The 16,322-nt window shown below is 39.8% G+C and overlaps 1 protein-coding gene across 6 annotated transcripts in view; it reads right to left on the minus strand.

The window, feature by feature from the left end:
* The window catches only part of prkn (parkin RBR E3 ubiquitin protein ligase), an 89,656-nt gene that overhangs the window by 10,184 nt on the left and 63,150 nt on the right, over positions 1–16,322 (minus strand). For all 6 annotated transcript variants that reach the window (XM_020047449.3, XM_034292603.1, XM_020047448.3 and 3 more), the window contains 2 exons: positions 11,237–11,298; positions 3,246–3,395 (listed from right to left, as the gene is read on the minus strand). In XM_020047449.3, the coding sequence (XP_019903008.2) occupies positions 3,246–3,395; positions 11,237–11,298 (212 nt within the window). The remainder of the gene's footprint in view (positions 1–3,245; positions 3,396–11,236; positions 11,299–16,322) is intronic.

Consider the following 16,322-nt stretch of genomic DNA (forward strand, 5'->3'; position numbering starts at 1 on the left):
CCACCCAGGCTTTGGTCTTTTCACAGATGCTGCTTTGGTCTGTTGTAGATCTGCTAGACATTATCAGAGCATCAGGTCACGCACTTCTAGACTAACAAACAGTTGTTTCCCCCAGGCCATATGGCTCCTCAACCAGCAACATTAATCCATTGACCACATTGATCACATTTCAAACGCTCTGGTCACTTTCTGTGTACATTCAATGAGATAAGGCTTTTTCTTTGCAACTCTGTCTAGAAAGCCAACATCCTGCAGTCATTGAAACTGGTGTTTTGTGGGTACTATTTAATGAAGCTGCCTCAGACCTGTGAGGAGTTTTTCTCAAACCAGACACTAATTTATTTGTTCCCTTGCTCAGTTGTGCATTGGGGCCTCCCACTCCTCTTTTTATTCTGGAGGTATTTCCCGCATGGAATAGCCTTAATTTCTCAGAACAAGTATAGACTGACAATTATCAGAACAAACTTTTGTTTCTGGACATTTTGAGCCTGTAATCAAACCCACAATTGCTGATGCTCCAGATACTCAACAGTCTACTGCCTCTTTAATTAGCACAAAGGATTTCAGCTGTGCTAACATAATTGCAAAAGGATTTTCTAATGATCAATTAGCCTTTTAAAATGAAAAAGTTGGATTAGCAAACACAATGTGCCATTGGAACACAGGACTGATGCTGATAATGGGCCTCTGTACGCCAATGTAGAAATTCCATTAAAAATCTGCCGTTTCCAGCAATAGTCAGTTACAAAATTAACAATGTTATTTTATTTTAATGGGTAAAATCCCCCAAACCTTTGAACAGTAGTGTACATACAGGTGCTGGTCATAAAATTAGAAAATCATCAAAAAGTTGATTTATTTCAGTAATTCCATTCAAAAAGTGAAACTTGTATATTATATTCATTCATTACACACAGACTGATATATTTCAAATGTTTATTTATTTTAATTGTGATGATTATAACTGACAACTAATGAAAATCCCAAATTCAGTATCTCAGAAAATTTGAATATTACTTAAGACCAATACAAAAAAAAATATTTTTTGAAATGTTGGCCAACTGAAAAGTATGAACATGAAAAGTATGAGCATTTACAGCACTCAATACTTAGTTGGGGCTCCTTTTGCCTGAATTACTGCAGCAATGCGGCGTGCATGGAGTCGATCAGTCTGTGGCACTGCTCAGGTGTTATGAGAGCCCAGGTTGCTCTGATAGTGGCCTTCAGCTCTTCTGCATTGTTGGGTCTGGCATATCGCATCTTCCTCTTCACAATACCCCACAGATTTTCTATAGGGTTAAGGTCAGGCGAGTTTGCTGTCCAATTAAGAACAGGGATACCATGGTCCTTAAACCAGGTACTGGTAGCTTTGGCACTGTGTGCAGGTGCCAAGTCCTGTTGGAAAATGAAATCTGTATCTCCATAAAGTTGGTCAGCAGCAGGAAGCATGAAGTGCTCTAAAACTTCCTGGTAGATGGCTGCGTTGACCTTGGACCTCAGAAAACACAGTGGACCAACACCAGCAGATGACATAGCACCCCAAACCATCACTGACTGTGGAAACTTTACACTGGACTTCAAGCAACGTGGATTCTGTGCCCCTCCTCTCTTCCTCCAGACTCTGGGACCTTGATTTCCAGAGGAAATGCAAAATGTACTTTCATCAGAGAACATAACTCAGCAGCAGTCCAGTCCTTTTTGTCTTTAGCCCAGGTGAGACGCTTCTGACACTGTGTCTTGTTCAATAGTGGCTTGACAAAAGGAATGCGACAGCTGAAACCCATGTCTTGCATATGTCTGTGCGTAGTGGTTCTTGAAGCACTGACTCCAGCTGCAGTCCAAACTTTGTGAATCTCCCCCACATTTTTGAATGGGTTTTGTTTCACAATCCTCTCCAGGGTGCGGATATCCCTATTGCTTGTACACTTTTTTTACCACATCTTTTCCTTCCCTTCGCCTCTCTATTAATGTGCTTGGACACAGAGCTCTGTGAACAGCCAGCCTCTTTAGCTATGACCTTTTGTGTCTTGCCCTCCTTGTGCAAGGTGTCAATGGTTGTCTTTTGGACAGCTGTAAAGTCAGCAGTCTTCCCCATGATTGTGTTGCCTACAGAACTAGACTGAGAGACCATTTAAAGGCCTTTGCAGGTGTTTTGGATTAATCAGCGGATTAGAGTGTGGCACCAGGTGCCTTCAATATTGAACCTTTTCACAATATTCAAATTTTCTGAGATTCTGAATATGGGGTTTTCATTAGTTGTCAGTTATAATCATCAAAATTAAAAGACATAAACATTTGAAATATATCAGTCTGTGTGTAATGAATGCTTATAATATACAAGTTTTACTTTTTGAATGGAATTACTGAAACAAATCAACTTTTTGATGATATTCAAATTTTATGACCAGCACATCACTTCACATTGGCAGCATTGAATAATCATTCCTGCTTTTAAAGTGTATTGCACTTGAAGTGAGAGAGATAGGTGAGCCTTGTGGCAATCCCGATTCTGCCTCCCTGCAATGATAATGTTGATGTTTGTATACATGCAATCAGTCAGCACTAACGAATGTGGAACTACATCCTAATCTTTAATTGACTGGCTAATTAGAGGAACATAGTGCAAATTGTGTCATAATTACATCCCAATTGTGCTATGATTGCATTTGAATGAAATCTGCAGGTTGGGGGCAGGGAGAGGGCAATATCGATGGAAACACCAATCCAAGACTAGATGGGGAGGGGTAAATGGTCAGGGTGTCCAATCAAATGAAGGGCTGCAAACAAAAGTATGTGTGTTCTGTGTTGAGTGCTTATGGTAGTCTGTGTGTGTTTGTGTGGGCCCAAATGCATGTACAGTACGAGCTCATGCCTGAAAATGTATATAACAATTGTGTGCTGGTGTGTGTGTGTGTGTGTGTGTGTGTGTATGTATATGTAAATATACTGTGGAAAGTAATGTTTTTACATATTTGGACATTTGCATCTTCACTTCAACACAACTGACAGATAAAGGTATCCTAATTTTACTAACGACATTAAAAGACTATACTTTGCAAAAATGCTATTTCATCTTTCTTCACAAGAGAATTGCAATTCTGTTCATTTTAATTGCATAGTTGAATTTGTTTTGTGTAATTTGCCAGGCATTTAAGTATCAAATTATGTCCAAAAATGACAACTATCCAGGTGGCACACATACTTTCTCACATGACTGTAGGTCAGTGTTTTTATGGAAGTCTCACCCCACATCCCAAAGTGTTGTTGAGCAGACAGTGAATCATCCTCCGGTTCTCCTCAGGCAGCAGGCCAGCTCCACAGCCAGGGGCTGGACATAACACTCCTCCCATCTGGAGCAGGCACTCCTCTGCTGCATATCGCTGGTACCGCTCATACTGTTGTCGACACACACAAAAAACACACAGTCACGCCTTAGCTCCTTAAAGGGGAATTGTGCTATTTTACAACTTCATGTTAAATGGCCCTTTATCTTGAGTAGGCTACGGTCAAAGACAAACTGTAGTTCATGTTTTTTTTAATCTTTAGACAGCCATTACAAATTAGTTTTAGTTTACTTGAGCCACTACTAGCAAAAATCTAACAGAAGTAATGTAGATGTGCTAGTATCTCTAAACAATACACTGATCAGCCATAACATTATGACCACCTGTCAGTGGATATATTAGCTAGCAAGTGAACATTCTGTTCTCAAAGTTGATGTGTTAGAAGCAGGAGAAATGGGCAAGCGTAAGGATCTGAGAGACTTTGACAAGGGCCAAATTGTGATGGCTAGACGACTGGGTCAGAGCATCTCCAAAACTGCAGCCCTTGTGGGGTGTTCCCGGTCTGCAGTGGTCAGTACCTATCAAAAGTGGTCCAAAGAAGGAAAAGCGGTGAACCAGCGACAGGGTCATGGACGGCCAAGGCTCATTGGCCCGTGTGGTCCGATCCAACAGACGAGCTACTGTAGCTCAAACTGCTGCAAAAGTTAATGCTGGTACTGATAGAAAGGTGTCAGAACACAGTGCATTGCACATGTACCACCTACCTAAGTATTGTTGCAGACCATGTGCACCCTTTCACGGCAACGATATTCCCTGATGGCATTGGCCTCTTTCAGCAGGATAATGAGCCCTGCCACTAACCTAAAATGGTTCAGGAATGGTTTGAGGAACACAACAATGACATCAAGGAGTTGACTTGGCCTCCAAATTCCACAGATCTCAATCCAATCGAGCATTTGTGGGATGTGCTGGACAAACAGGTCTGATACATTGAGGCTCCATCTCGCAACTTATAGGACTTAAAGGATCTGCTGCTAACGTCTTGGTGCCAGATACCACAGCACACCTTCAGAGGTCTAGTGCCTCTACGGATCAGGGCTGTTTTGGCGGCAAAAGGGGATCTACACAATATTAGGCAAGTGGTCATAATGTTATGGCTGATCGGTGTATATCTCAAAATTGCCTGATATTAACTCAATGTTTGATTTGATATTACTAGGTGATTTGTCCATTCAAGAAAAAAAACAGGCTAACTTTTTTACCCCAATTTCATCCATTCCTAATTTTATGATGTCCAACTCTCAACTATGACGTCTTCCTAGCGGTTCAGGGGAGTCTAACCTCTGACGTCCATCTGGCCAAGCAGTTCCACTTCGTATCACATTACTCGCTCAACCATAGTGTTCTTAGTTTGCATGATCATTTACATGGCGCTGGAATTGGAAAGTACGTTTCACAGTCTGACATAAGTCTAAAGCCCATACATTTGGGCTTTAGATTTTACATTTATTTCAAGGTTCTGGGATAACTTTGAATACATTTGAACAACAAAACTTTTTTTCTCATACATTTGCCTTTAATAAGTTTTAAGTTAACATTTATTTAATCTCTTTTAGGTTGCCATTAAGAGCCATCAAAATGTATACAATGCAATTGCATCATCACAACTGTATTTGAATTCATCTTTAATCAGGCTATTAAAAAAGTATTTCTGCTGTTCTAATATTTATCAGCAAAGATGCACAGTCCTGATTTACTAAAGCATTTGGTGAGGTTTAATTCATTAGTATTCTATGCACCAATTTTTCTGGCTTCCAAGACTTCAGTTCACAGTCTTTTTGTAATAGCCACAAAGAAGATTATGTATGTACTGTCAATAAACATGATATTCTGTAAATTGACTGCATCACTTCTTCTGCAACAATCACCAGAAACAGCCTTGTTATCCTCTTACCACACACACACACACACACACACACACACACACACACACACACACATCTTTTTATCTGTGTTACCCTTAAACATAACTCTAACATAATAACCAACTTAACCTAGCCCTGAAGCCTAACCCTAACCTGCAATGCCTAAACCTAAATGTAACAGCCATTCTAACATTATGCACAACCTTTTATTTTTTTCTAAACCTACTTCAGACCCTAAGCTGGAAATCACATTTTTCCTAGTGTGGATCTGCCAAAAAGAAACGTGTGAGGACAGATCTTTCAGGATTTTACTATTTTTGTGCTGGAAGCTACATTTACTGTAAACACAGCATCATTATCAGTCAAACAGTCACGTTAATTGTGTGATTGTGAAAACTGTTCAATATCTATAATAATACCTGACTCAGTCATACATCTGCAAAGAGGACCATCTCTGCGAAGGGCTTTTAACCATCCTGATAATCCCACGTACGTCTTCAGAATGGAGGTTTTCACTGGGAGTCACTGCCACTGGCACTGGCATTAACCCATGACATTTACTATCGTAACTGGGGCAGTGCTTTGCATTTTGTGTTTATTATGGGAAAATGTGCAGAGACATATTGAGTAAATTGAAATACAACAGAAGAGTTGTCATTTAGTCCTTCTGAGTAAAGTCTGCCAGATCACTTCTTTGTTCATCAATTCACTGCAAAATGAAATCTGTGACTGCCATCGTTGAAGTTGTTTGCGGTTGTACAAAACAAACTCCCATTGATTGGATTGTGTAAAAAAACATATTGGAGGAACTCAGACCTCAGGACTCCTTGAGGATTGTCCAGAGCAAGGAGGTTGGGTAACTAAGCTGGGCAGGAAGAAAGTATGTTTGCTGAAAGAATCTCCAGAGAACAAAACAGCAGAAAAAAAGAAATCTTTATCATCTTCCTTGGTAAGACACTTCAAAAGGACAGTATTTCCCAGTGTGAGTGAAGACGGTCAGTATAATATATGGCCCTCAAAATTTGATTTGAACCTCAAAGCCAGTTTCAATGCTTTTCCACTCGTTGGTAGGGTGCAATTTGAATACCGCTGGGGGGTTAATGAAAAGTATTGAAATGTGGAGTAGAGTATCAGACAATTCCTCTTATATGCCTCTTGTTCACTCAAAGGGGGGGATATGACTTGTGCTCTCCTTAGCTTTGTGAGTGATGAAAAAAATATATATTTGAAAGAGGAAGAGCTCAGTTAAAATACATGCCCATTTGAGTATCTAGTATTAAATAAATCCAGTGAATTGTATATTTTCAAATACACAGCCTAAAACAAGTACATTTATTTAAGTATGTAAATGGTTCTTCAGTAAAAGCCAGAGTCAAACAATGAATATTGTTTTTAGGAGCATTTTCAGACACAGTTTTGTGCAAGTCTTGGGCATCTTTAGTCTCCTGTTTTTATTTGTAATACTGTGTGTGTATATACAAAAATATACACACAACACTTTTGTTTTTGACCCCATTAATCATGAGCTGAACTCAAAGATCTAAAACTTTATATACACAAAAGGCCTATGTCTCGCAAATATTGTTCACAAATCTGTCTAAATCTGTGTTAGTGAGCACTTCTCCTTTGCCGTGATAATCCATCCACCTCATAGGTATGGCATATCAAGATGCTGATTAGACAGCATGATTATTGCACAGGTGTGCCTTAGGCTGGCCACAATAAAAGGCCACTCTAAAATGTGCAGTTCCATCACACAGCACAAAGACACAGATGTCGCAAGTTTTGAGGGAGCGTGCAATTGGTATGGTGACTGCAGGAATGTCCACCAGAGCTGTTGTCCGTGAATTGAATGTTCATTTCTCTACCATAAGCCGTCTCCAAAGGCGTTTCAGAGAATTTGGCAGTACATCCAACCGGCCTCACAACCACCAACCACGTGTAACCACACCAGCCCAGGACCTCCACATCCAGCATCTTCACCTTCAAGATCGTCTGAGACCAGCCACCCGGACAGCTTCTGCAACAATTGGTTTCCATAACCAAAGAATGTCTGCACAAACAGTCAGAAACCGTCTCAGGGAAGCTCATCTGCATGCTCGTCATCCTCATCGGGGTCTCAACGTGACTGCAGTTTGTCGCCGTAACCAACTTGAGTGGGCAAATGCTCACATTCACTGGCGTCTGCCAAAAAAGTTGAAAAGGAAAGTTTGAGTGAGGAACAGATGCGTTCAATTTGCAGTGGCCTCTTAATTTAACCCTTCTTTTGAGAGAAAGAGAAAGAAAGGGAGAGAGAGAAATGTCCTTGTTTTCCATGGAAACATACATCATATTAATAGGAAATATAGTAATTGACAAGGTTAGAATTGATGATTTTAATTGAAAAAATAATGTTGTCCTTTAAACTTTGCTTTGGTCAAAGAATCTTCAATTTGCAGCAATTACAGCCTGGCATACCTTTGGCTTTGTAGTTGTCAATTTGTTGAGGTAGTCTGAAGAGATTTTACCCAGTGCCTCCTGAACCACCTCCCACAAGTTGGATTGGCCTGATGGGTACGTTTTACTTACCATACGGCAGTGACATCGTTAGCCCTGGGCGTCTGGGGCTATAGCCCTGGATCTTTTAAGAAAAGCCCCGGATGTCAAAAATAATAATAATCGCGCATTATGACAATGTAGACATGTAGGATGCTAGTGTGCACCTTGGAATTTTCCGCATGTACATTCAAAACCCTGTACTTTCTGTCCTGGGAGGGGCGGGAGGGTGGGCTAAGCCCTGAATGTATTGTCCACTTAGCGACGCCTCTGCCATACGGTCAAGCTGGGTTGAGATTCGGTGACTGTGCTGGCCACTCCACTATAGACAGAATATCAGCTGACTGCTTCTTCCCTAAATACTTCCTGCAGAGTGTGGAGCTGTGCTTTGGGTCATTGTCCTGTTGTAGGAGGCAATTGGCTCCAATCAAGCGCCGTACACAGGATATGGCATGGCATTGCAAAATGGAGTGATAGCCTTCCTTCTTTAAGATCCCTTTTACCCTGTACAAATCTCCCTCTTCACCACAACCAAAGCACCCCCAGACCATCATATTGCCTCCACCTTGTTTGACAGATGGCGTTGAGCACCTCTCAACCTTTTCATTTGGTCTGTGTCTCATGAATGTTCTTCTTTGTGACCCAAACTCCTCAAAAGTTGATTTGTCTGTCCATAACAATTTTTCCAATCTTCCTCTGTCCAGTGTCCATGTACTTTTGCCCATCTTAATCTTTTCTTTTTTTTTGGTCCATCTGAGATATGTCTTTTTCTTTGAGACTCTGCCTAGAAGGCCAGCATCCCGGATACATCTCTTCACTGTAGACGTTGAGACTGGTGTTTTGCAGCTACTATTTAATTAAATTGCCAGTTTAGGACCTGTGAGGTGTCTGTTTCTCAACCTAGTACGGCCCTATGAATTCCGCGATGCAAAAACATGGACAGAATCGCAGAATTTAGGAATTAAAGTGGAATTAAATGTAAAACTTGGAATATTGCAGAATTTTCTATAATTTGGCAGAAACTAGATTAAAAAAAATTATCTCACAACTTGGCTTTCATACTGAGAAAAATGTGAAACAGTCATACATTTTTTTTAAAGTCAGAGCCGAGCAATACCCAGTGTTATGAGTCAGGATTCTGTCAACATACTATTGACAGGACCCGTAAAAATACCAAATGACCACTTGAAGTCTAAAGCCCATGTGAAGGACAAGGAAAAGCATTGTGTTAGCCAGAACACACCTCTTCAAACAACCACTAATAGAGCAAGTGCATCAGCAGATTGAAGACAAGGATTTATTCAGGACTTTGAGGCTTGTGTGGGCGGAGTCTGACATCCCCTTCAGGGAAGCATTGCACACAGGGAGAAGCATTGCCCAAAAATGAGAGCAGCCTCGATCAAACTCACCTATTGCGTATGTTCAACCAACTTATGAGCAGCCTATATTACATGCATTCACATTCTGCAATGTGAATTATCTGCATGCAAACTGTGATATCCCAAACGATGAAATACTGTGGCGAAATACAGCGATGCATAATGTCAACAGCTGTCTGCCTCTTTATCTAGCTAACTGTCGCTTTATATATATTGCATTTACACTTGAAATGTTAGTAACGTGCCTCGATAAAAAAACAGTGCAATGTTGTGTTGCATCATTACAAATCAACTGTTGTATCATATTCAATTGTAGAAGTTTTCACATTCACATTATTAGACACTTTTCCTGATGATAAAAAATCTAAAAAAAAAACAGTATTGGACCCAACTCTAAAAAAATGGTTGTGACACCATTTGGTAGAGCAAAGCTAAAATGGTGGGATCATTTCCGAGAACGACGCGTACATAAAAAAGCATGCATGCATGCATGAAAAATTCACTTTGAATTAAAGTGTCTGCTAAATAGCATATATTATAGCACTTCAATGAACGTTTAAAGAAGCTGTTATTGAAAATGTGAAAGGGAGACCACGTCCAGATATGAGGCTGGGTACTTTTTTTTAAATAATGGTGGGGGCGCCAGGTTTCCTTCAGATAAGAGGTACGGGGGGGGGGGGGGGTTGTCGGATAGGGACTAGTGGTGGGAATCGATAGGGACCTCACAAGGCAATATTGATTATTGGGTTAAGGATTAGATTCCAAATCAATTATTGATTTAATTAGATTCACAATGCAGTTCAGTTCTGATTGAAGTATGCTAGCCGGCTTGCTACGTCCCTCCAATAGGACTAAATCATCTCAAGTTCAACATTTAAATGCACTGGAAAACAATTGTGTTTTGCTTTTAGATATACCCTTTCAACCAGTCAACCACCATTGTTTTTATTAATGTAATGTATGGAAATCCTACAATTCTACTTTGACAGGCCAGGCATCAGGTAATATCAAATGGATCTGTTTTATTTTTCTTTACCAGAAAGCAAGCAAGGTAGCTACAACCATCTAGTCAACACTTTAGAGAAGACTATGATGTTAATTTTAACAAAAATAAAAAGGACCAAGCATCCAATAAATTGTGTTGGTGGCCAACAATATGGGTCGAATCTACGTTAACAACCAACCAGCATAAAGTTACTATATTTCCTCAGACATTTTCAGAAATGCTATTTGATGACATGCGAGCTAATGTCTTTTCGTTTTGTAATAAAAAAACCTTGCTTAAATATAGCCCAAAATAGTTAGGGTTAGGTGTGAATTAGCTGTGAATTTGTAACAATGTATTCAATTAAGTCAAGTTTTCCTACAGAGCACAATACCACTAGTGAGACTGAGAAGACAAATAATAGAATGTCATTTGTGCAGGCCAAAATAAAATCTGCGTGATCTCCACAACACGTGATGCGCACAACATCAATCTTACAATGAGTTTTAAAGTTAACGTGAAGCGTCAACACATCAAATATAATTAGCTAATTAGTCTAATTTCACCCCCTTGGTATACCATTGCTTGCACCATGTAGCAAAAGTGGTAATCGTTGACAAAATTATAACAGCGCAGAACTTCCGAGATGAAGTAAGTCTACCGATTTGGTTATTGTCCTTGAATGCTCCAAGTTGTGGGGAAGTTAAAAAACGTGGTGCAGAGTTTGCTGATTGTTCTCGATTAAACTCTATTGTTTTTCCTTCATCTCTGAGAGTTAGCATGCTAGGTGAGGCCTCATGTTAGTAGTATTACCACAATACTGGCAATGTATGCATGCTCTAATCAAGCACATTCGTGCCTTGAATTTCATGACAGCCAATTGCGTCAACACACCGGTTTTCACTGAAGCAGGGGGCTGATCTAATTTGTACTTCAGCAGCCTCCGCCATGCCTGCAGGTGTCTGTGAGTAGTGGACTCACTTCCTTTGTCTATGAGCATTGACAGTAATCTGATATAAATATATTTTTCTTAATATTTAAAAATGTATTTCATAAATCTGAAAATCGATTCAAATTCATGACAGTAATTTTTTATATTTTTTTCCCCCACCCCAAAAATGGACTCACCTGTTCCTCACCCAGGGCACGGAAGTGATGCAACTCCTTTATGAGAGAGTTTGGACAGCAGGCTGGAGAAAGAGGCAGGAAAGAGAGAGGGAAAACAAGAGATAAAGGAAGCAGTGAGATTATATATCTCCAACGAGCGAAACACTGTCAAGTGAGCCACTCAGTGGTGGAAGGCTGACTCAGAGGCCTCCAAACCCATTCAAGATTCCATATATAGCGTAGGTTAAACCATAAGTGATTGCCACTCCTCACTACTTAGAAACTGTACATAGGAAGTACAGTAATATAGGAATTGTAGGAAAACTACATGAACGACTTGTGTGACAAAGGTCCTGCCTTCATCTTGAACAAACAGCTGAGTACCATCAGTAAGTCTACATGAGATAATTACACAGAGCACAGCAAATGGCCCAATGCGGAATGCATAGGGGTGTTTCAGCAGGTGTATAGTCTCTCTCTAACGTGTTGGGTATACTGATGTGGTCCCCATCACAAGTAAATGACGTGCTTTGGGCTTCTGTTGGGAACCACACAGCCATTATCCCCATAGATAATGTCTGTTCTCCCCTGTTTCGGATCACATCCTCCTCTACGTCTGCGCCTCTCTAGGCCAATGTCAATGACTTACACACTGTTGTCTTACACATGGACACACACGATACACACGATACACACAAACACAAAGGAAGCACTATACAGTGGTTGCAGCATTGGTTGCAGCATGGTTATTCTTGCAAAAGAGAAAAAGAGAGACAGAGAGATGGTTCTAGAAAACAATTCTGGATGGCAAACAGCACAGAGAATGAGCTATATTATAAAATTCTGTATACTATAATTTGTGGTCACTTAATTTCTTAGTGGATTTTGATGTGTGGTATTTATTGATGGAAGACCTACTTGTGGTCAAGGACTAGCCTCCTCACAGAGGCAACCAGGTTTTTGACCAAAATGTTTTAGTACTTTATAGAGTTTATGATTCTGTTGATTTCAACAAGAACCCCAGTACCACTGGAAGCTAAACAGCCTCTTAAGATCAAAGATCCACCACCACATTTTACAGTAGATAAGAGGTTATTTTCTGTATACCCCTTTTTGTTTTGCCTGTGAGCTATATTTTGGATTCATCTAAGGATATCTCCTGTTTCCAATCCATGTTCCAATGTGGTTTAGCAAACTCCAGCAGCTTACATTTCTTAGTAACCCTTCCATTGACTACAGGAATGGAGGTGGCGTCTAATTGTAGATTTGGAGACCCCAGAATAAACCATCTTTTTCACTGTGTGGGGGAGGACACAAGATGTGTGGGGGACACAAGATGTCCTCTACCAGGCAGGTTTTTCCACTGTTCAACTGGTTTTGAACTCCTTAATTATTGCTCTAATAGTGGGCAGTTGTATAATTTCGGTGTATATACATTTCTTGTTGACCCATTGATTTATGAAAGTCAACAACCATTTGTTAATTTTAATATGTGATTTCTTTGCCTTTCCCTATGATGACAGAAGGAACTGTTCACGTGTAATAAATTATTTTTATACCCCCAGTGAAACAGGAAGCCATGGAAGGCCACAATATAGCTCCTTAATACAGATATGTTCCTTCCATTTTTTTCATTCTGTTTGATTTTACTGATAATAAAATCAATATTTAAATATTTAATGAAATAAAACCTTTTATGTTGTTGGAGAAATTGTATTACTTGTTAAAAAACTGAGCTATTTTAGTAAATTACAACAAAAAAATAAAATAAAATGTACCCAACTGTGCGATGTTTGCACATTTTAAATCAAGGGTGCCAATAATTTAGGAGATTACTGTACAATGAATGGAAAAAACATTGACAGTGTCCCTAGATAAAACAATTAGGGCATTTGGATTTATGACAGGCTTTCTTCCCCAAAACATTTAATGAGTTGAGAAACTTCAAATTAAAATAGGCTGCCTGTATTTTCATTATCAGACCAATTATCTGTCAACATCTATTCCTGTAATGGACTTTGGGAATATAATCTATATGAATTCAGTAGACAATGTATTGAAGCCTTTCGATGTTGATCTTAACAAGAGCCCTATAGTGCATTGCACTTTACAACTGGTGATAGGTTGAACATGCGTCGCTGCATTAACCATATGAAAGTGAGCTGGCCCTCTTTGAAGTCGCACAGATCGATACACTGCACTCTGATTATAAAGCCTTCTTACTGTACATTAAGATTATAAAGCCGTCTCCTGCCATATTACCGCTGTTGTATATCACTGTTGGATGTACAACCACATCTCCCAGTAAATTGGGACGCTGTGTAAAATGCAAATAAAAACAGAATGCAATGATGTGAAAATCATTTATCCCTATATTTAATTGAAAAAAGTACAAAGACATCATATCAAATGTGAAAACTGAGAAAGTTTACTGTTTTTGGAAAAATACATGCCCATTTTGAATTTGATTCTAGCAACACGTTTGAAAAAGGTTGGAACTGAGGCATGTTTACCACTGTGTTGCATCACCTCTATTTGTAACAATACTCTGTAAGCATTTGGGAACTAAGGAGACCGATTGCTGTAGTTTTGAAAGTGAAATGTATTCCCATTCTCAACAGTTCGTGGACTCCTTTATTGCATTTTTTCATTTCATAATGGGCCAACTGTTTTCAATGGGTGACATTTCTGGACTGCACGCAGGCCAGTTAAGCACCTGGTCTCTTTTACTACGGAGTCATGCTGTTGTAATACGTGCAGAATGTGGTTTGGCCATGTCTTGCGGAAAAAAGCCAGGTCGTTACCTGAAAAAGGTGAATATGTTGCTCCAAAACTTGTATGTATTGTATTATATCGCCTCAGTCCATCTTCAATGAGCTCGGGCCCAGAGAAGGTGGCAGTGTGGATCTTGTTTATATCTGGTTTCTTCTTTGAATGGTAGAGTTTTAAATTGCATTTGTGGATGTAGCAATGTACTGTATTCACAGACAATGGCTTTCGGAAGTGTTTCTGAGCCCCTGCAGTGATTTCCACAACAGAATTGTGTCTGTTTTTAATGCAATGTTGCCTGAGGGCCCGAAGATCATGGCCATCAAATATTTGTTTTCAGCCTTGTCCCTTGTGTACAAAGACTTCTCCGGATTCTCTGACTCTTTTAATGATATTATGTACCATTAATGATGAGATCCCCAAAATCTTAGCAATTTTCCATTGAGAAACGTTATTCTTATATTGTTGCACTATTTGCCTTCACAGTCTTTTACAGAGTGGTGAAACCCTGGCCATCCTCACTTCTGACAGACCCATCCTCTCTGGAATGATCTTTTAATACCCAATCATACAATGTGATTTTCTGGATTTTTGTTTTAGATTCCGTCTCTCACAGTTGAAGTGTACCTATGATAAAAATTACAAACCTCTACATGCTTTGTAAGTAGGAAAACCTGCTAAATCGGCAGTGTATCGAATACTTGTTCTCCACACTGTATAACACAAGTAACCTCCCCGTCCCCCATCCCTCCATACACACACACATACCGTCATACCATTGTAGATTTAAAATATGCAGACACTTTGCACTCTGTAAGAACATGTTAAAAATATCAGTAAATACTGTGGCAAGTTCAATGCTCCAGTTTTTAGGTGTGGCAAAGAGTGACCTGATGAAAATGGCTTCCACCATTTATAATTAAAAGACTTGAGCAGTACACAAAAACATTTGGGCCACCACATTCACTCCATTCTTCAACTGGTCATTCAGTTCTTTACCATTTCCATTAATTAAAGGTTTTATATTGAGTTTTTCTATACCCCAGGTGTCGAATCCTCATTAGACCTGTGACCTCACAATCTTTAATTACTCGTAGGTCCTCTGCTCTAAGCAAAGTTACTTAGACAGCCTCTTGTAATTTCTCCTTATCTATCCTTCCTCTCTTCTTTGTCTTTCTCTCCTTTCTTTCCTCCTTTCTCTTGCTCTCTCTCTTGTGGCTGACACTTGTTCCTCTGTTCCCTCTATTATCTGTGTCTGTTTGACTTTGTCTGTCAATCTCTCTCTCTCTCCTCTCTGTCACTCACTTTTTACCTACAAGTTCACCAAGGGCTGCTCCTCTGTCACCACTTCACCATGGCAACGTCATGCCACTCTGTCCCTATCTCCCTCTATCTTTAATTACACTTAGACAAAAGTCAACATCAATTTTTTTCCACCATTTTGTCCCACCTCCCCCATCGGAAACTTCCCTCCTAGCTCAGTCTGTGTGATTAGCATTCAGCGGAGGGATTTGCATAAGAACAGTGAGGCGGTGGCGTGCCGCTGTGGTGTAGGAGACCCCGGGAGAGATTAGCGACATTAGCATGCTGGAGCCTACTGGGCCCAAGCTACAGCTAACTCTTTATGTGTAGGAGACTGTCTGATTTGTTCTGCTACTTACAGCCTGGCTTCACTGATTAGCCCCTTACAAAGAACAGTTGAAGGTTGGACACATTCATGGATTGCACGTTTTATCACAATACTCTTTTGAACGATTGTTTTGGGGCTGATGTTCAATTTCGCATTCTTCTAAATGCTTCCTTAATGGGAGCTGATGAAGATTTGGTCTAAAGTATCTTTCCAACGCTTGAAAACATACCATCTGTAAAGAAGGCAGGCAAATAATTAGTAGCTCAATCTTTTTTCATAATTTTAAAGTCACCAGATTGGTTTTAGCTAGCTAGTTAATATTGAAAGGACTCCAGTAAATTCTACCTAACTAACATTAGCATTAGCTTTTCTTGACTGACCTGGCTAGCTAGTGACAACATTGCGGTCAAAGTACATTTGATTACATGACAATGTGGCAAAGTTGTTTTCTGCTAAACATTAGGCAATTTGAGCAATGTTGACGTATTTCCAAGCCCTATAATTTAGGGAAAGAAAGTCCCAATGAGCCCCAACTTCTTGTGATCAATACGGCATATGCATTAGTGACCATGGCAATGATGCAACTAAGTGACTGCTGCAACCCGTAGATTAGAACTTTAATAGCCTATGTAGGAATAATAATACACTACTGAATTCCTTCTGCTGCTTGCATCATTTGTTACATTATCAATAAAAACGAGTGAGCCC

The sequence above is a fragment of the Esox lucius genome, chromosome 6, assembly GCF_011004845.1.
Source record: "Esox lucius isolate fEsoLuc1 chromosome 6, fEsoLuc1.pri, whole genome shotgun sequence".
Taxonomy (NCBI): domain Eukaryota; kingdom Metazoa; phylum Chordata; class Actinopteri; order Esociformes; family Esocidae; genus Esox; species Esox lucius.